Consider the following 19826-nt stretch of genomic DNA (forward strand, 5'->3'; position numbering starts at 1 on the left):
CTGTTCTGGAGATATTTTTTGTCTTATTAACTTCAAGTGAATTAGAGAGAAGAAAAAGAGAAGGACTGATGAGGGAAAGTGATGTAATGTAATACATAACGTAGGTAACGACAGGAACGAACTTGTTTAAAAAGGAAATTTAGACGATTTTCTTCTTGCTCCAAATGAAGCTGAAAAGCACATGGTTTGGTGTTCAAGTTTTCTTATTTAGTTTCAAGCTGGTGTTGATACTAATTTAACTAACAACATTTTTTTCATAAATACATTCTACACCTTTTTACACGTGCAGGGATCAACTTTTAATTAAAAAAAAAGAAAGAAACTACATTACCATCTGCATAACTTCTAGCTTTCTACTACAGTAGGACTATAGAAAACCATTCTGCTAACATTGCTGCATCCATAACATTACAGCGATCAGCTCCATTCTGTTCATTTATATGGGCTTCAGTAATTCAGTACTGAGTATCTGCAAGTCTGTGTAACTAACTGAATGTGATTTGAGACACATATTTACAGAAAGGAATTTGGGTGATACTTCCATTCCTAGTTACTAGAGCTATAGCAGACAAATGTCTTTTACATTTGGGGTAAGAAGAAAATTCTGAAAAAAAAAATGCCAAAATGATTCCTTTGAGACACAGAATCCTGTTCCAACATCCACGTCAAATCAGGAAGGGCTGTTAATTAGCTGAAATAGAGGAACATGGTTGTTAAGATAAGTCTAGATGTGCTTTAGGAAGTAGCAGCACTGTTAAGAGTATTGAGGCAAATACATTTTCAGCGCCATTTATAGAGAATATGGGTTCCAAAATTTCAGTCCTGGCAGGTCAAAGTCCAGCACTGTTTAGTTTCCCTGCTCAATCATCCAATTCATCTGCAGTTAAATACCAGGAAGTTGCAAAACTTTGCAAGACTCCAAGCTTCCTGATTAGATTTGTGAAACTCTGTTATGACAGAAGTTGTTTTTGTTGCAATAAAAAAAGAGTTTGGAAGCAAGGTCTGGAAAGCAGGTTGCTTTAAATCCAACTAATCAGTAGTTTGTCAGATGTAAAAAATTTTGTAGCAATTCTTGAGAACTTTCAGATTTCAACTTGACATCTTGAATTGCTTGGACAAAGATTAGTCTGTTGTGAGGATTGAGCATTATATGCATGTTTTTTGCCTCATGGTTTGCATGAGAGAAAAGACACAACCATACTCTGGTCAGCCTTGTCAACCTACACAACACAACCAAACCTTTGTCAACCTTGACCAGCAAGCCTGATAGAAGTCACCCAACTGGCACACAGTTTTCAAAGACAATTTTTCACACTTGAATGTCTAATTTTTTTTTACTACAACTGAAAGTTAGATCAGCCAGCTAGCTTTTGTCTTTTCACCAAGATAATTAAGCTAGTTTGCTACCATTCTTGCTAAACTGTAGGCTCTTCACACAATGCAGCATTTTCTTTAACTCTGCAGTTGTGTTGTGGGTTTATTAAAAAAAAAAATGTTTGCACACTGAGTTTTTACAGGGGAAAAAATTAAAAGTTGTTCTTTAGTCTTTGCTTAAACAGTCTAAAAAAAATAAATAAAAAATTGTCAGAACTGCTGTTGGGTAAATGAATTTGGCCATTATCCAAATAGCAGTGCATTTTTTTTGGGGGGGGGGGGCTTAGTTTTAATGCTTAAAACTATCAAGTTACAATAAGCCTGCTGAATGTACACAACACAATTGTAATGAGCAAGCAGTTTAAAGTTGGTTAAATTTTTTTTTGATACATGTGTTCAGCCTTTATCCAAGCCAGTGAGAGTGCGGAGGTAGTTTTGGATGAACAAGTCACTGGAAGGGTTAAGTTTAGTCAACAGTGCAGCTTGTTTAGCAAACCATCACAGGTCCAGTGCAACAGTAAGAAGCTGAGTAAACCAACAGTGCTACTGTAATCCAGTAGTTTTTTTTTTGCCAGTGTGAAGCGAGATGAAGTTTGTTTTAAAACCCAAAGAGAGGACAAATGGACAGATTGCATAAAACATGGTTTTATTTAGTAAAACTGTCCAATAAAAATACATTAGATACTTAAGACACACAGTCTAGCCAGCGTAAAGGTTTAGTTAGACCTACACGTAGTTGCCACCATGTGCATGTGACCTTGGCGCAGTGTATTTGGCTGAATAACCCCGATATTCACTCTTCGGACACTGGCAGCAGAAGAGCGCGCCTCCGAGCAGCAGCAAAGCGGCGGCGCCCCAGCCGATGAACAGCGACGCGCCGAGCTCGCGCTTCTGTGCGTCCGCAAGTGTAGGGTTATAGAAGTCCATGATGACCGTGTGAGCCGACCAGCACACAGGAATCAAGCACAGAACACCCCCGAGCAGAAAGAACACGCCGGCCGCCACGGACACCCGCGCCTTGGTCGGCTCGTCCTCGATGCAGTTGGTGCACTTTCCCCCTGCGACCGCGAGCAGGAGACCGAACAGCGTCAGGAGGATGGAGATGACGACCAGAGCGCGCGCGGCCTGCAGGTCCCGGGGCAGAGCCAACATGGAGTCATAGACCTTACACTGCATCTGTCCTGTGCTCTGCATCACACAGTTCATCCACAGGCCCTCCCAGAAGGTCTGCGCGGTCACGATGTTCTGCCCGATGAAGGCCGTCACTTTCCACATGGGCAGAGCGCAGATGATGATGTCACCGAGCAAGCCGAGGAAGGCCAGAGCCAAACCCAGAACCTGCAACCCTGAAGCCGCCATCGTTTCTCACTGACTACCCAAACAGTAACAGATCCCCAAACGCCTGATAAGCTGTGTGTCTCTGCCCTTTTTGTACGTCTCATGGTAATCATGCAAAGGTGCTAATCATTAGACTGATTGTACCACGTGACTGCATTCACCCCTTACCAATTAAAGCCCCAGCATGAGCAAAAGTGTCCGAAAGCACACTCACTACATAGTGTGGAGGATTTGCCATTTTGCTAGTTATCTCTAAAGGGCAGAGTGAAAAATCCCACATGCGAATGCAATCCCATTAGGTACATGTTCCCAACCCTGGTCCTGAAATCCCCTGTCCTGTTTTCCCTGCTCTTAAACACCACCTTCATCTCAGGACGGGCTGTTATGCATTGAATCAGGTGTGTTAGGAGAAGGGAAAACACTAAATTTTACAGGACAGTGGGTACTCCAGGACCAGGGCTGGGAGCCTGTGCCATAAGGCAGTGGAATAGATTAGTGTCCAAATGATGAAACATGGCAAATAGAGCAAGTACCCATAATTCACTTTGATGTTAATAACGCAGCCTGTGTGTTACTCTGCCCCTGAGTGCAACTTTGATTGAAATGCATCCAGTGAAACGTCTTTTCAGCATTTGACTTGGTCGGTAAAGCATAGGTCTAATGATTTATGATCTGGAATGAAATATACAAAGCATAGTACAGATATTATGTTCCTAAAACAAAATGGTGTATCTGGCCAAAAACTGAGACAATTAAGTATAAATATAGGCACAGTAATAAGCAAGTAGGAAGTGCACTGTTCTATCTATCTATCTATCTATCTATCTATCTATTAGGGATGCAATCAAAAAGTAATAGGCCAAAATAAACAATCGTACCCTCTTTTTTTTTTTTTTTTTTTTTTTACATTCATTCATCTTCAGTAACTGCTTTATCCTAGTCTAGGTCACTATGAGTCCGGATCCTATCCCATGAACACTGAGGGGGGAATAAAGTCCAATGCAGGGCACATTACACACATTACACACATTCATTCACACCTAGGGGCAGTTTAGAGTCCACTTACTGGCATGTTTTTGGGAGGTGGAAGTAAACCAGAAAACCCAGAGAAAACGTACATGGACACAGAGAACACGTAAACATTTTTAAAATTTTATTATATTTTATTTTAGAAAAGTTGGTAATGCTACAAAATATGGAACTGTTTGGAATCCAAAAAAGATGGCTATTTCTGTTACTTTATGTTATTTCAAGACAACACCACATTTTAAGTAAGTAAATTACAGTACAGCCAAACAGAGGGATATGCATATGAATATTTGAATATTGTTTTCTGTTCATGACAGATTACACCTCTTTGTTCAGCTTTGCCATTTAAACCTTAACAAGTGCCTTAACCATGACTGGAACATTATGCTACTTTATAGCAAATAGCATAACAGTAGAAAATCTACCATGTGATGTTATGGATATTCAATCTCCACTAAATACTGCAGTAGATTGGTGACATTTGCAAACAGTAAAGTTTATTCTCATTACCAGAAGCTACAGTGGGGGTTGTGAACAGTATCTCCTGCTGTAAAGTGCATTTGCATGCATGGTGCAGATCAGACAGGTGGCGCAGCGTCGGTAATAACTCTAGTTGTAATGTACAGGTTTGATAAAATCTGTGTGGGATGGACAATTATGACATCAGTCTTGTTATTTCCTAAGAAAAGTAGCCTTCAGTTTACCTCAAAGGAGTAAATATTCCTTCTTTACTAAGGTTTGTTGACAGTGGAGTGGCTGAACGCTTTATGTCCCAGGGTGCCTTCATGTCTGTGTATCATTCTGGCTCTCCCTTTTAGGTATGCTGTCATAGCTAGTCTTGCTGGAGTCCCTGCTTGCACTGTGCACACAATGTACATTGTCCTTAACCATTACATGACAATAAACATACCTAATAATCTGTGTTTCTCTCTTTCTCTCTCTGTCTCTCTCTGTCGAGTTACACATGCTACTCCTGAGATATCAGTGATCCTGACCCCTTCTGCTTTCCGGACCTGCCTGATCCAACTTGATGCCCAACTTCTGGTTGGAGTTCTCATCTCTCGGATGGGTTCCCTTTTGAGTCTGGGTCTTCTTCCTCATATTGTCTCAGGGAGTTTTTCCTGGCTATCTTTGCCTCTGGCTTGCTCATTAGGGATAAATTTATATTTTTATACCCTGAATTTATATGTTTCTGTAAAGCTGCTTTGTGACAATGTCCATTGTTAAAAGTGCTAAAATAAAATTAAAAAATAAAAAATAAAAATAAAATTAAAAATAAAAAATTGAATTGAACTCTGGCGAATTACTTCGGAAAGTCACTAAAGATTTACTTATTTGTTCCAATGTGCCAACAAGACCAATGTTATCCTTATTATAAAGCAATTAATTTTTTTTTAGATATGGGCTATATACTGCATAAGCAACAAAGAGTAAGTCCTTTATAAAAAAAAAATCAGTCTCATAAATATCTTTAGTCTCTTCAACTGTATATAGTTTAATGTGATTGTATGAAGCTCTATTCTATTCTATTCCATTCTATCAAAAGCATCTTTTACCCTCTCTATGTGACATACCCGTTTATAGTCACTTACCACATTCAAACTAAACATGATAAACAATGATGTAATATTTTAAAAGTGTATGAGCGATAGCGTCTTCAGTTGGTCACATGACTGATGCACTGGCCTTGTTGATTCCATTTGCTTGTGCTTTGATACCACTTCCAGCTCTGTCTCTGTTTTCTGTGCCCTTAAAGCACCACTTTCAGCTATTTTCCCCCCCCAAAAAAATCTTTAAAAATCAGATCTAGAATAATAGGCAAGTAACATTTAATTTTCAGTATTTTAATTCAGCGTATTTATTTGATCATTGTTAAAAAGCATATATTGACTTGGCACAACATGACACCATTATGGAACCCAAGGTTACTATTGCATAGTACAGTATTATGTACTACTCACAAGCATTACACTCATCATAATTTTATTCATTCCTACAAATTACATTTTAAATAAATTTCAGGCAGTACCGTATAGTATAAGCTCCCTGGACAAAATAAATTTTACGCTCAGTTACATTGATTGCATGTGCAACCTACTGACATTGTTGAATGAAGCTCTGCTGTTGCAGGAAGTGAATAATTGTTTGTCCAGGGAGCAGTACAATTTGCTATAAAATATACACAATAAATTTTACTCTCAGTTACATTCCTGAAGCGCACAAACTATGGACATTGTAGATTGAGGTGCTGGTATTGGTGGAAGTGAAAAAATCAACTGTCTATGGAGCTTACTACAGGACTATTTAGTATATAATATCTGCTACTCTATGCAGTAACTGTCCTACATTCTCCCGTACCCAATGGCACTGATTCATACCATACAGGGTTTCAAAATCTCCCTTGTTCATCCAAGACAATAGATTTATTTTTCATGCTTCCTTTTGTATTTTTCTACAGTGAGGAAAAAATGTGTGCGTGCAAAGGAAACATGCCAGACAAAATCATTTGCCTTCATATTTGTCATATTATGCACCTATAGAACTGAGAATGTAGATTTCTACTAGGTCAAATAATGTAATATTTTTATATCAATCTCAGTAGAGGTGCTAATTAAAGACTCACATATTACTCTGTTTCACAGACTTTTAATTATAAAATGTCAAATGAACAGGATTTTCAATCAATGAATTTCCATGTACAGAATTTATTCACATTCATTTTTAAAACCAGAGTCCATGTCATTATTATCAAAGTTCTACAATCAGGTAATAGGAAAATGTTTGTGATCTCAGAAGAAAAGAAATACATGCCTTTCCGGAGACATAGTTAATATGGTAGCTGAATCCACATTTGTTCAGAGTTCTCATGGAAACATGCACCATGTTGCTCACACATAATTCATCCCTGGGGACAATGATCTAGCAGGGGCAAACTTGGCTGCTGTATACGGCTGGTTCTCCTTAGGGGGGCAATTCCAGCAAAGCAGCCCTCCCCCCAGCAGCAGGAGAGCCGCAGATCCCCAGCCAATATACAGGGAAGCTCCTAACTCTCGACGCTGAGCTTCTAACACCAGGGGGTTGTAGAAGTCCCTGATAAGGGTCTGGGCGGACCAGCTCACAGGTATGAGGATAAGGAAGGCGGCGATGATGAAGATCACCCCCGAGACTATGCAAGCTTTAGCTTTTGCTGATTCATCCTCCATGCAGTTGGTGCACTTTCCTCCAATCACAGCCATTAGCACACCGAAGATGCCCACTATGATGGAGATGATGACCATGGCTCGGGCCGCTTGAAGGTCTTGAGGAAGGGCCAGCAGGGAGTCGTAGACCTTACACTGCATCTGTCCAGTACTCTGAACCACACAGTTCATCCATAAACCCTCCCAGATGACTTGCGCTGTGACAATGTTAGCTCCAATGAAAGCCGTCACTCTCCACATAGGCAGCGCACAGGTGATGATTGTCCCCAGCCACCCTGTCATAGACAGCATAACACCTAGGATCTGGAGGCCTTGGGATACCATTGTTATTGACAGTCTGCAATCAGTGCTTCATGGGATAGTTTCGGGAAATGTGTCTGCGTGTGGTATTAAGACACCGTTTTTATACCCCATACTTACAGGGTGCGGTTCTTCTGCACATTCAGAGAAAAGAATAAGCAGTCATTTGATACTTAACCTCTGTTCCATCCATTGTTTTGAAAGTCTCTTTAGATCTACAACCTGAGCGACCCCTAGCAGACTCTAATATACATACACTGAAGTTGACATGCTAAACTAATTTGAAAATCATATTAACCACTAATAATTTGGACACATGTATTTAGATGCAATTACTTGCTTTTACTTAAAGGAATAGTTCAGCATTTTTTCAACCTAATCTTCATCTACTGCATTTGTAGCGTGTGTGAGATTACCATGGTAAAGACAAATTTCCTGTCCTGAGATAAGAACATAAAACCTGTGTACACAAAATTCACTAATGATGGAAGTCAAAGGGCTGTTGTTGAGTTCCATCAATCAGCATTTATGCAAAACCCACATGCCTGATGGTACTTGGATACCACAAAACCCTTTACTACATTTACTGTAATGCTCCAGTGGTGGAAAATTGGATAAAGCTATGTAAAGACAGTTTTGGTAATCATTCCTCTCATGTCCATTTTATTTTTAAGACCTTCATTTCTAAAAATTTTTTCATATAGTTGTGTATTTTAAAAATATTTTTGGCTTCATTATAAGTGCATTATGTTCTATTCTTAGTACAGGAAAGTGTGTCTATTCTGATAGCTCATCTAAACATAGCGATTGATAGGATTTTTGTTTGTAGATTTCCAAATCGTACCTTGATTTTCATGATTTCGTTGGTATGCAATAATAGCTGCATCAAAACATAAACATGGAAAATAAAGCCAGCTGATTTATGTAAAATGCTGGTTTACTTTTGTTTGTTTTTTGTTTTGTGGCATGCAGATATTTTAATTGATTGACTGATTGATTGCTTGATTGATTGATTGACTGGTTGGGTGATTGGTTGATTGGTTGGTTAACTGACTGACTGATGGGTTGTTTGATTGGTTGTTTGGTTGATTGATTGATTGATTGATTGACTGGTATGTTAGTTAGGTGGTTGAATGACTGACCGATTGGTTAGCTGGTTGAATGACTGACTGATTGGTCGATTGGTTATTTGATTGATTGATTGATTGATTGATTGATTGACTGCTTGATTGATTTGAAGTTTGATTGATTGATTGATTGATTGATTGAGTGAGTGAGTGAATGAGTGAGTGCGTGAGTGATTGCCTTTTGACCAGAAAGATCACTACCAGATAGACTTCCATTAAAAAGTTTTTGGACTTTAAACAAACAATGGGCTCATTTTAAAATGTAAGTACTGTAAAGAACATATAGAGATAAGTTGGAATTATTATTTGTTTCATATTTGTATTGAAAACATTATAATATGTTTGTTTTATATTTGTGTTGGAATCTCCTTGGAATAAGGTTGATCACATATGTTTGTTAGTTGATATTAACACTGTCTATGTGCATTTACTCTACAAGCTTACTTGATTTACCCTTCAAGAGCAACTGCTTTTAATAAAGCACGCATTTAGAGTACCAGTACTATTAGAGACACCTTTAAATACAAATATTTAGGTCTTTGGTAATGTTTTTTTCTAAATTAAGTGCTATAGTATGCCTTTTTTGTTTCATCTGTGGCACTAATAGTGATTACACCTTAATGATACACAGGTGTAAAAAGTTTGATTGTGTAGTTGTTATGCCTACTGACCTTGTAGACATGCTACAGTGTAACCTTTTCTTTTGTGTGTGTGTGTGTATGTGTGTTGTAAAAAAGCATCAACCAAATGTCATCCAGGAGATCTCATCCAAGATATACTCTATTTTACATCACAATCAAATTTAATACTTACTTACTAAAAAGAAAAAAATTTAAAATGGTCAGGTGTTTTTTTAAATTTTTTTTTTAATTAGCCTTCATGTCAGTAATACATAGTGCCTTGATGAATAGATTAAATTATTTTGCCTTTGGAAAGGTTTTCTCACATATGTGCTATTGTATGTTATGCAGTTATGTGTTACATGACCTGTAGTCTTTTTCAACTGAGCCACACCTGAACTGGATTGGCAAGGTAAGACAACTCCCTATGGAAATGTTTTGTTCACAGTCACTGACTTGAATTTCTGTCTTAAAAACTGCACCACATTATTCAAACTTGTCCAAACACATGATTAACTTTTTTTTCTGCTTCAAAGCAAAACAAAGCAAAAACAAATGTCCATGTTAGACATAAGTGTTTTGATTTTATTCTGTTTTCCTGTTTTGATACCTGAGGAAAAAATAAGAATGATGTATACTGTACAAAAATATTTATTTACAAAACCATGAATTCCTTAAAATGTAGAGAATGGGGAAAAACAGAAAGGTCTCAAAATATTAAAATGTTATAATTAGACACAACAAACATCCAATTGAGAAAAATTTTGGCAAAACGTTTTGCAGTAGTATCTACTGCATGTTGCGAAAATGTAAAAGGAAAAAACAAAAAACCTCCAGTAACATTATCTCTTACAATTGTCCATCAAGTCCTCATGACAACTGCTCAGTACTTGTGCATGTAAGACAATCATTGTTTGACCTTCTTAAACGTAGTCCTTGGTGGAGGGTGCAGAGGCCTGGGAGCGAGAAGGAGCGCTGTATTTGGCTGTGTATCCTCCAGTGTCATCACGTGGGCAGCTGGAGCACAGCAGAGCTCCTCCGATGATCAGCAGAGCAGAAGTTCCCCAGCCGATGAACAGCGATGCGCCCAACTCCCTCTTCTGTGCCTGGGTGACCAGTGGGTTGTAGAAGTCCCTGATGACGGTTTGGGCAGTCCAGCACACAGGGATCAGACACAGTATCCCAGAAATTATGAAGACCACACCCGCTGCCACAGCAACCTTTGCCTTGGACTTCTCGTCCTCCACGCAGTTGGTGCACTTTCCTCCAGCCATGGCCAGAAGGATGCCAAAGATGCCCACCACGATGGAGATGACTGTAAGAGCACGCGCGGCTTGGAGATCTGAGCTCAGGGCCAGCATGGAGTCGTACACCTTGCACTGCATCTGCCCTGTGCTCTGAACCACACAGTTCATCCATATGCCTTCCCATTGGATCTGCGATGTGACAATGTTGCTGCCAATGAAGGCCGTAACCCTCCACATAGGGAGAGCGCAGACCACGATAACGCCAATCCAGCCAATGACGCCCAGGGCAGCGCCCAGAATCTGCATCCCAGCCGACACCATTTTGCTCTACTTCTCTTGGCTTCCTCTTTTGCTGTTCAGACAGAACTCTGTGGTTTCCAAACAAGCTTCTGACAAACGCAGTGGGAGCAGATACTATAAAAGTGTCTGATAGGGGGTGGGGTTTGTGACACAGGCACCACCTCACAACCCGCTCTTCTGGTTTGGCTGTTTCGTCTTGTTCATTGCTAGAATGAGACTTTCCATGAGATTGTGACTCACCTACTAGTATCTTACCTACTTTCAACAAAATAACAACATGTAGCCTTGTATAGTCACATCCTTTTTACTGCTGATCTTCATCTTTTTTACATCAGAAACGGAGTGTGTGAGTCATAGTCTCAAGCATTTTGGTGTTGTAAGTGAAAGGTCAGTGATTTTTTTTAAAGGTAGATCGATCACGGTAGTGGATTTACCCTTTCTATAAGTTCTGCTAGACAGAAAATCAGTGTAAACAAAGTAATTGAAGGATTGAGATTCTATATGCTCTATTATTTTTCTTTTCCATCTGACACTGGCGACATTTATAAAAGCCACACATATACCTAGCTGAGCAAATGAGACACTGCTATTCTTTTAAAAAGCAGACTAAATTTTGAAGAACCATTTACACTTTCCTCCTCCACAATGTCTGGCATTACTGTGGCAGAAACCTAGCTAAAAGCCTTTAGGCACTAAAAAGCATTGCATATACAAAGGTGTGTCTGTTATTGCACATATGGCTATGCAGTCAATAAAGTTAATAAAGTGTACAGAGAAGCTAAACCTCCAAAAACTCCAAGAAACAACAGATATTTTCCACATTTCCACCCCTGACTCTTAAGGTATAATACGATATTAGCTTAATCATGTGATTGTTTTCCAAATATTTATAATAATATAATATAATGGGTTTGGGTTTGAAAGTGTAAAATGTTATTCGTATTTGACAGACAGTCAGATTTTATAGAATGACTTCACTTTTATTGTTATTATAAGACACATATTACATTTACAACTACAGGACAACAACAGTACAAAAAAAAAAAAGAAAGACTGACAGGAGATTATCATATACTATGATAAAAATGTATAAATATTACACATTTCAGGGGTCACAATGCTTACTGTACTTTAAAACAGAGACAAAATGTTCTGAAAAAATAATGATGAAAATGAAGCTTAGGCTCAGAAAATTTGCTGGTGTGAACGTGATACTGTGCTACAAGTAAGAGAATGTTGATTACATCGATGAAATCGTTAGATGTTATTATTAGATGTTATATTATTATAAAAAAATCATTCATTCAAAAATCCTACATTCAGTATTTAGATTTAAATTAGCACTGATGTAAAGTCCTTCAGATCAATCCAGAGCACCTGATGAACTTTTTTGCTGTTTCTCATCACATCATACCTTATAGGGGCAGTGAGGAAATCATGGGAAGTGAAGTTTTTTTTTTTTTTTTTTTTAACTGATTTTTTTTTACATATTAATCAGGTAAAACCATAGGAATTGTGAAATCAATAGACACAAATATTCCAAGAGATTGAGTGTGCTGTTTTTTTGTCTCTGTGTTAGTTAAATGGGGGAGGGATGGGTGGAACAAACCTGCGGACACCCGATCTGGCTGAACCAGTTTTTAAAAGTGCGGCAGGTGAACGTTGACGTACTATACCTAGGCATGACTAAGTGGCAAATTCAGAACGCTGATTAAACAGTGACTTGCTTTGTCCCACAGTTTCCAAATAAGATGCAAATTTTAGTGGGTGTGGCCTTATTGCTCTGTTGTTGTTTGTGGTTCCAAACTTTAGACAGCAAAGTATGTTAAACAGGTGTTTTCTTCTATAGAGTGAGACCCCTAGTTAAACCATTTAAACTTATTTGTACAGGAAAATGCAGTATGTAGTAGTGGAAATGGTGTTTATTATATACAATCCACTAAATACTTCAGTTAGGAATACCACACTATTAAGTCTGTACTGACATTTCCTCTGCCTCTGTGCTTGAGAGACTGGTTTTATTGGTTTCAAACAGCAAGGGAAAGAACAGTTTGTTCACAGAGAAATCTGTGCTAGCATTCATTTTTTATACTTCTAAAGAATTGTACCCAGATAATTGCAGTTGAGATATTGTTGACTTTAGGCACCAATAGGTCCAGGGGCAAGAATTTTAAGCCAAATGTGTCCTAACCTAGACATAACTAACCTAGACATAACTAGCTACGAGGACACAAACAATTGGCCCCAGTAGTTTTGGAAGGTTTTGTTTTATTCCTTTGTTTTACGCCTCCAAGTGAAGGAGGCCATCATTAGGCTGAAAAAACAAAACAGACCTATGAGAGAGACAGCAGAAACTTTAGGAGTGGCCAAATCAACAATTTGGTACATTCCTGAAAAGAAGGAATGCACTGACGAGCTCAGCAACACCAAAAGGCCTGGAAGACCACAGAAGACAACAAAAGTGGATGATTGAAGAATTCTTTCCTTGGTGAAGAAAAACCCCTTCACAACATCTAGCCAAGTCAAGAATACTCTGGAGGTGGTAGGCGTATCATTATCAAAGTCTCCAATCAAGAGAAGCCTTCATGAATGTTAATACAGTTAATTATGCAAACTGTTGGTAACACTTAAGAACAGAAAGGCCAGATTAGACTTTGCTTAAAAAAAACCCTCTAAAAAAAGCCTGACCAGTTTGCTTATGATCCAAAGCATACCACATCACCTGTCAAACATGTGGAGGCAGTGTTATGGCATGGGCATGTATTGCTGCCAGTGGAACTGGGTCATTGGTGTTTATTATGATGTGACTGCTGATAGAAGTAGCAGGATGAATTCTGAAGCATATAGATCTATACTTTCTGCTCAGATTCAGTCAAATGCTGCAAAACTGATAGGACAGAGCTTCAAAGTACAGATGGACAATGACCCAAAATCACATCGCAAAAGCAACCCAAGAGCTTGGAAATGGAATGTTCTTAAATGGCTGAGTGATTCACCTGACCTCAACCCAAAGGAGCATGCCTTTCATATACTGAAGACAAAACTGATCGCAGAAAGACCCACAAACAAGCAGCAACTGAAGGCGGCTGCAGTAAAGGCCTGGTGAAGCATCTCAAGGGAGGAAACTCTGCATTTGGTGATGTCCATGGGTTCCAGACTTCAGGCATTGCCTGCAAAGGATTTGCCTCCAAGTATTAAAAATAATCCTAATATTTATAATTATGTTAGTTTGTCCAATCACTTTTGAGACAATGGAGGGACTATGTAAAAATGGCTGTAATTCCTAAACGGTTAATGCAATATTTTTGTTAAACCCCTTGAATTAAAGCTGAAAGTCCACACTTCAATCACAACTTGACTGCTTCATTTCAAATCCATTGTAGTTGCGTACAGTGGCAAAATTACAAAAAGTGTGTAACTGGAAAAATACTTATCTTATAATAAATTATACTTATTAGGTCAGATCGTGTGACATCAGTGACATTGAACAGGTTGGTTTGAGTTTTTCAGAAACTGCTGATCTCCTGGGATTTTCAGGAGAAAAAGTTTCATAGAATGGTGCAGAAAACAAAAAGCATCCAGTCAGTGGCAGTGCTGCGGACAAATATGAGAGGAGTCAGAGGAGAACGACTAGACTGGTCGGAGCTGTCAGGAAGGCTACAGTAACTCAAATAACCACTCTTTATAACCACGGTGAAGAGAAAAGCATCACAACACAACATTCTGAACCTTGAGACGGATGGGCTACAACAGCAGAAGATGTCAGCCAAGAATGAGGCAACTGTGGACACAGGTTCACCAAAACTGGACAGTTTAAGACTGGAAAAAGGCGATTTTTTTCCCCAATCATCAACTGCCTAGTTTCGGTGAACCAGTGCCCATCACATATAATACATGTACATGCCAACAGGAACAGTTTTCTCGGAACAAGTCTGAACTAGCAAGCACAATAGGACATTATCTTCAGGTATGACCAGCCTTATCTCAAAGCTGTATTGTAAGTGTATCTTTACAAAACGTAAGGACTCCGAACAACCTATTTGCAGAACTTGTAACTGATAAGTCTGACAACGGAAGAAAATATATCGGAGAATATCTGGATAATCTGTGGACAAACTACTTAAAGAATATTGGATAATGAATTGACAGCAAAAAATATTTATTTAGGACTTGTGATCTCCTTTGCAGTCATTCTCTAGTGTTGATAAGTAGCTATTATGCTGTATGGGTAAGGTGTGTTAGAGAAAACACTGATGGTGTTCAGGCCAATGCAGGGGGCTTCAAAGGGAGACCACTCACAGCAGGTATTTGTTTGAAGCTCAACTGTGCAAAAAAATTCATTCAAAAACCCTGCTGAAAAAGTAATTATTATTAGTAATAGAAAATCGTAGCAGCAAAATCCATGAAAATGGAGCTTTAACTTATATTCTTGATCTTACTGATATGATGTTTACATATGGTGTTTTGGTCAGTTTTGGTTGTAAAATTTTGCTCCAAATCAAAATCCAAACTTTTGGAACTTTTGGAACGTCACATCCAATGTGCATTCTTACCTCTCTCTCAATGTTCCTGGGATAGGTTCCAGATCCACAAAAACCTGAACAGGACAAAGAGGTCATTGAAATAATTGAACATATGAATGACTATTGTTTCTTTCCCATCTTTTTGTCCATGTACAAAAGAGATGATCTGAAAGAAAAAAGCCTACAGTTGGTCAACTCTTTCATGTAATGTTACTGTAGTTCCATGGTTCTCACAGTGGGGTCCATGAAGCATAGGCAGGTGGCCTGCAATTTTTAAAATGCTGTTACAGTAGTCAAAATCACAACCCACCATTACAGAAGCTATTATATTGATTATTGAGTTCTGATGGTTATTAGCCTGTTTGACTGATCACTAGAATTAATCCAAACCTCAGTAACTCAAAAACAATGAAACAAAGAAAGTTCAGGAATGAAAAATCATATGGCACCAAAAAATAACCAGAATATTGTTGTACACATTTAAACAATAAGCCTTTGGATTATGTCCATAAAATAAATTTGTAATGAGGAGCTCCATAGATTTATTTGTTTGTTTATTATTATTATTATTATTATTATTATTATTATTATTATTATTATTTTACAGTTAATAAGGTCCAGGGCAGTGAAAAGTTTGAGAAGCCCTACTGTAGTGGATCGCAGTAGCTCCATTTTCCTAGAGAATGCTTATAATTGACGAGATTGCTGAAAATCAATTGAGAACTTGCACGCTATAAGCTAACCATTAAATTAAAAAGGCTTGAATTAAATTAAAAAGTTTAGCCTTAGTGTGCTATGTTGGACTTGTGCTCTGTTTTTCATAAAAGCCACAAGGTACAAAACATTTTTTCAACCTTACCTTATGTGAACTCTATTTATAGCTAGGTTTTTATTAATTTTAAAACTCATTAGTCAGATTGTCTAATGAGCTCATAAAGATCTACTTCACAGTCACAAATTTCATGTTGACACTAAACTCCATTTTGGTTTGAAGTTCTTGTGTGCACAATTGTGATCAATGTTATCTGATATTTTTATTGTTACTCCACTATGCTTACTTTGCCTTACTTATTGATGATAGACTATTGTTTTTTAATTATTTAATCAAGCAATTTTAATTTGTTCACATGGTACACTCAAACTTACACGTGCTCTGACCGGAACAGACAAGCTTACAGATACACCAAAGTTGTAATACGTGAATAAAGAAATTGTTACTGGAATTTGCATGAACTTGTTTTTTATGATCTGATTTAACCATGAATAAGGGCCTGTGTACCTTGCATCATTCTCAATTCGCGGTTTGATCCTGAGCTCAGTTTGCTGAGAGGAGCGAAGGCTAGCCCATCCTGTCTGATCCACAGAAGAGCTACTGTAGCACAAATTGCTGAAAAGGTTAATGCTGGCTATGACAGAAAGGTGTCAGAACACACAGTGCATCGCAGCTTGGTGTGTAAGGTGTTGCGTAGCTGCAGACTGTTCAGTGTGTCCATGCTGACCCCTGTCCACTGCCAGAAGTGCCTATAATGGGCACATGAGCATCAGAACTGGACCATGGAGCAATGGAAGAAGGTGGCCTGGTCTGACGAATTACATTTTCTTTTACATCATGTGGACGGCCGGGTGCAGGTGCGTTGCTTACCTGAGGAAGAGATGGCACCAGGATGCACTATGGGAAGAAAGCAAGCTGGTGGAGGCAGTGTGATGCTCTGGGCAGTGTTCTGCTGGGAAACCTTGGGTTCTGGCATTCATGTGGATATTACTTTGACACGTACCACCTACCTAAACATTGTTGCAGATCAAGTACACCACTTGTGGGATGTGCTGGACAAACAAGTCTGATCTGTGGAGGCCCCACCTCGCAACTTACAGGACTTGGAGGATCTGCTGCTAACGTCTTGGTGTCAGATACCACAGCACACCTTCAGAGGTCTTCGGTGTATACGCGGGAGTTTGATTCAGTTATTTAGCACTACATGCATTTCAATGAGGTTGGTTCATCCAAAGCATTAAATTATAAAAATATATTGATTTGATTCATTATGTAAAGTTGGCATTCAGTTTTTTGGAAGCATGCTATGTTTTTATGAACAGACCGAGATGGGGTGGAGTGAAACGGTATTGAGGAGTGTCTATAAAAAGACTGTAAACCCAGACAAGCTTCCAAACAGGTTTTTTCAGCCACATGATACACCATGGCTTACATAAATTTTAAAAATCATTTTCTATGTATTTTCCATATTATATATTAGTAAGAAATAAAAAATTACTCTAGTTATTGTATTGGCTATTGTACTTTTAATCAGTGTGCAGTTTTTCTAACAATATCTTGGACAAACAGTAACTCAAACAGCCACTCGTAGCCTACAGTATTCTGGCAATATGGAAATACTGCCCTCTTTGAAGCTGCCATAAAACCACTGCAACCACTGTTTTACAGTAACTCAATGTCCATAAAGTCTGGTTTTGATTTTTTATGCTGCTTGCTATAAACATACAGTGTCCGTGATACTACATTGCTTTATGAGGTTTGATTGAAACATCTGCGTTTGTTTTGTGAATGAGTTGTGAAAGTTCTGAATTAACATAAGAACGTAACAAAGCTGAGCAAAGAGATCTGGGGCCCGTTCTTCCTACACAAATTACTCAATTATCCGGATTTCACCGTTGACTTTTTTAACATGATCCAGAATTGTTTGGTTCTTCGAAGCTCATCCTGGAGTTGCTATCACAGCAACAGGTCAGTAAGCTCAAACCTGCTCGAGAGCTGGTTTATTTCACATAAACAGGGTTAGATCGCAGCTTTATAAGTGGAGGTGATACAGAAAGTCTGTCGCATCCATGTCCTCTCCATTTTTACGAGAGCAACCTGTTGCAGAAGATGCACGAATGATACGGAGAGCTTTCAGAATTCAATGCACACTTTCTTGTACACTATTGGAGATGCAGAGAACGTAGTGAAAAGTGCTGTCTGTTGTGCCATTCGCAAAGTATACCTGGTGCTCAAGCAATTTTTGGAGGTTTTGTGGTATTTAGTCACTTAGTCATCTGAGTCACATGAGTCATTTTTTTGCCATTGCAGGTTTTTGCCATTTTAATTATAATTGAAGATCATTCAATCATGACCATGCCAGTAAGCATGTCTTATGTGTCCCCCAGGCTTCCCAAATATGATTGGTGCCATAGACTGCACACAAATTCCAATCAAGGCCCCAATGAAGGTGATTTTGTGAACAGAAAGAAGGTTTACAGTATAAACATGCAGGTAGGCTACTATTAAGATTATCTTAATATTATCGAGCTTTCAGATTATTAATAGTATATTAACCTAAAAGGTATTGAATCAAAAAGTAAAATGTAGTTGATCGATGTGCACTGAATAAAATATCTTAGATGGTGTGTGACTCGATGTGCCTTATAACAAATGTAGAGGCAGAGTGAACTGGATCTGTGCATGACTCAAGAATCTTCAGAAAGTCAAATTTATGCACATTAATTGAACATGGTTTTGATGGGATCCTGTTTGGAAACAGGGGCTTACTTCTTGACTCCATTCCCTGACTCAAACCCCGGTCAACAAACCTGTTACAATGCAGCTCCAGCCATGACAAGGGCACGCATTGAAATGACAATCAGCCAACTGAAGGGAAGATTTCAGTGTGTGAAAAGGCTGAAGGTTGCACCTGACAGGGCCTGCGACATTATCGTTGCATGCTCTGTACTACACAACACTGCCACCATCAGAAAAGAGACGACCCCTGTGGTGGAGGCGCAGCCTGATGATGACCTCCAGCCAGTGCACTTGGACCATCCTAGTGGAAGAGCTGCAGGGGATAGAACTGTGCAACACCATTTCTGATTGACCTTTTTGAATAAAGAAAAAACATAAACATGCTTTGACCCATATGCATTTTATTCTCTTCCCTCCCAGTCAAAGGCAGCATTCAGTCATCGTTTACCTGCAATTAGAGATATTGTTATATACAGTCAACAATATTAGTCTGTGTGTGCAATGGTGAGTTAACACTTACAAGTTCTCTCTGAAGCAACTCTGTTGCCAGTTTAAATTTTGTTTCCTTCAAGTTGCTCATTTCAATCTCTTGCAGGATTTTTTTTTTGCTTTTTAAGTTCCATATGTTGAGTCTTTATCAGAAGACACCTTTTATATAAGGAACGGACATCATACTGTACCTTCTGTGGAGAAATTAATAAATTTACAGCAGATGTAGGCCTCTCTGTTGATATGGACTCCTGCAACTGTTATTGCAGTCTTGCTTGGAGAAATAGTACACTTACACGAGTACATGCAATTTAAGATATTTAAACACTTAAACTTCTTCCAAAGGACAGCCATCTGAGAGGGTTTCTTCACTGTCCTGTAATGAACATAAAATGGCTGTCAAACACAGTTGCCCCCCCCCATATAAAATTAACATGAAAAAATATTTATTATTTATATTTCATTCAACTCTTGCATGTGAACCGGTAGAAGTGTTGGTGTATTATCTACAACTGGACAAAAGAAAAATTACATCATTATAATGAACATGTAAATAATTTAAACCTCATTTAATGAAAGTGTTGCTGCTACTGCTTCCTGGCTGTGGTTCTGAGGAAGAGCTGCCCCAGGGATGCTCTGCACAATGGGCTGGTTAACATTAAGCCCAAGTGCCAGCTCTTCTGCCAGGGTATGACATGGGGGTGCAGGACCACAACCCATTTTTTCTGCTTTTTTCTTGGCTGCTGTTTCCAAACAGACAGATAGACA

At 38.7% G+C, this 19826-nt stretch overlaps 2 protein-coding genes and 1 long non-coding RNA gene across 5 annotated transcripts; 1 reads left to right on the forward strand and 2 right to left on the reverse strand.

The window, feature by feature from the left end:
* Positions 1-2003: 2003 nt before the first annotated feature.
* On the reverse strand, positions 2004-2797 carry LOC113541786 (claudin-like protein ZF-A89). The gene has a single exon (XM_026938950.3). It carries the CDS (start codon positions 2731-2733, stop codon positions 2101-2103), a length of 633 nt encoding a protein of 210 aa, XP_026794751.1. The 5' UTR covers positions 2734-2797; the 3' UTR covers positions 2004-2100.
* Positions 2798-6466: 3669 nt separating this feature from the next.
* On the reverse strand, positions 6467-10642 carry LOC113541738 (claudin-4). 2 transcript variants are annotated; one of them, XM_053240220.1, is made up of 2 exons: positions 10081-10642; positions 6467-7278 (listed from the first exon to the last, which is right to left on the reverse strand). In XM_053240220.1, exons 1-2 carry the CDS (start codon positions 10554-10556, stop codon positions 6630-6632), a joined length of 1125 nt encoding a protein of 374 aa, XP_053096195.1. In that variant the 5' UTR covers positions 10557-10642; the 3' UTR covers positions 6467-6629. The 2 variants fall into 2 exon arrangements, with proteins under 2 accessions (XP_053096195.1, XP_026794688.2); XM_026938887.3 differs by having other exon boundaries at positions 6483-7070; positions 9945-10642.
* Positions 10643-10729: 87 nt separating this feature from the next.
* LOC113541740 (uncharacterized) lies at positions 10730-19006 on the forward strand. Of its 2 annotated transcripts, none has more exons than XR_008303904.1 (3): positions 10730-10922; positions 18218-18323; positions 18592-19006. It is a non-coding gene; the product is annotated as an uncharacterized LOC113541740 (long non-coding RNA). The 2 variants fall into 2 exon arrangements; XR_008303903.1 differs by lacking the exon at positions 10730-10922 and adding an exon at positions 16161-17049.
* The last annotated feature ends 820 nt before the right edge of the window (positions 19007-19826 follow it).

Source organism: Pangasianodon hypophthalmus, chromosome 15 (assembly GCF_027358585.1).
Source record: "Pangasianodon hypophthalmus isolate fPanHyp1 chromosome 15, fPanHyp1.pri, whole genome shotgun sequence".
In the NCBI taxonomy this organism is placed as follows: domain Eukaryota; kingdom Metazoa; phylum Chordata; class Actinopteri; order Siluriformes; family Pangasiidae; genus Pangasianodon; species Pangasianodon hypophthalmus.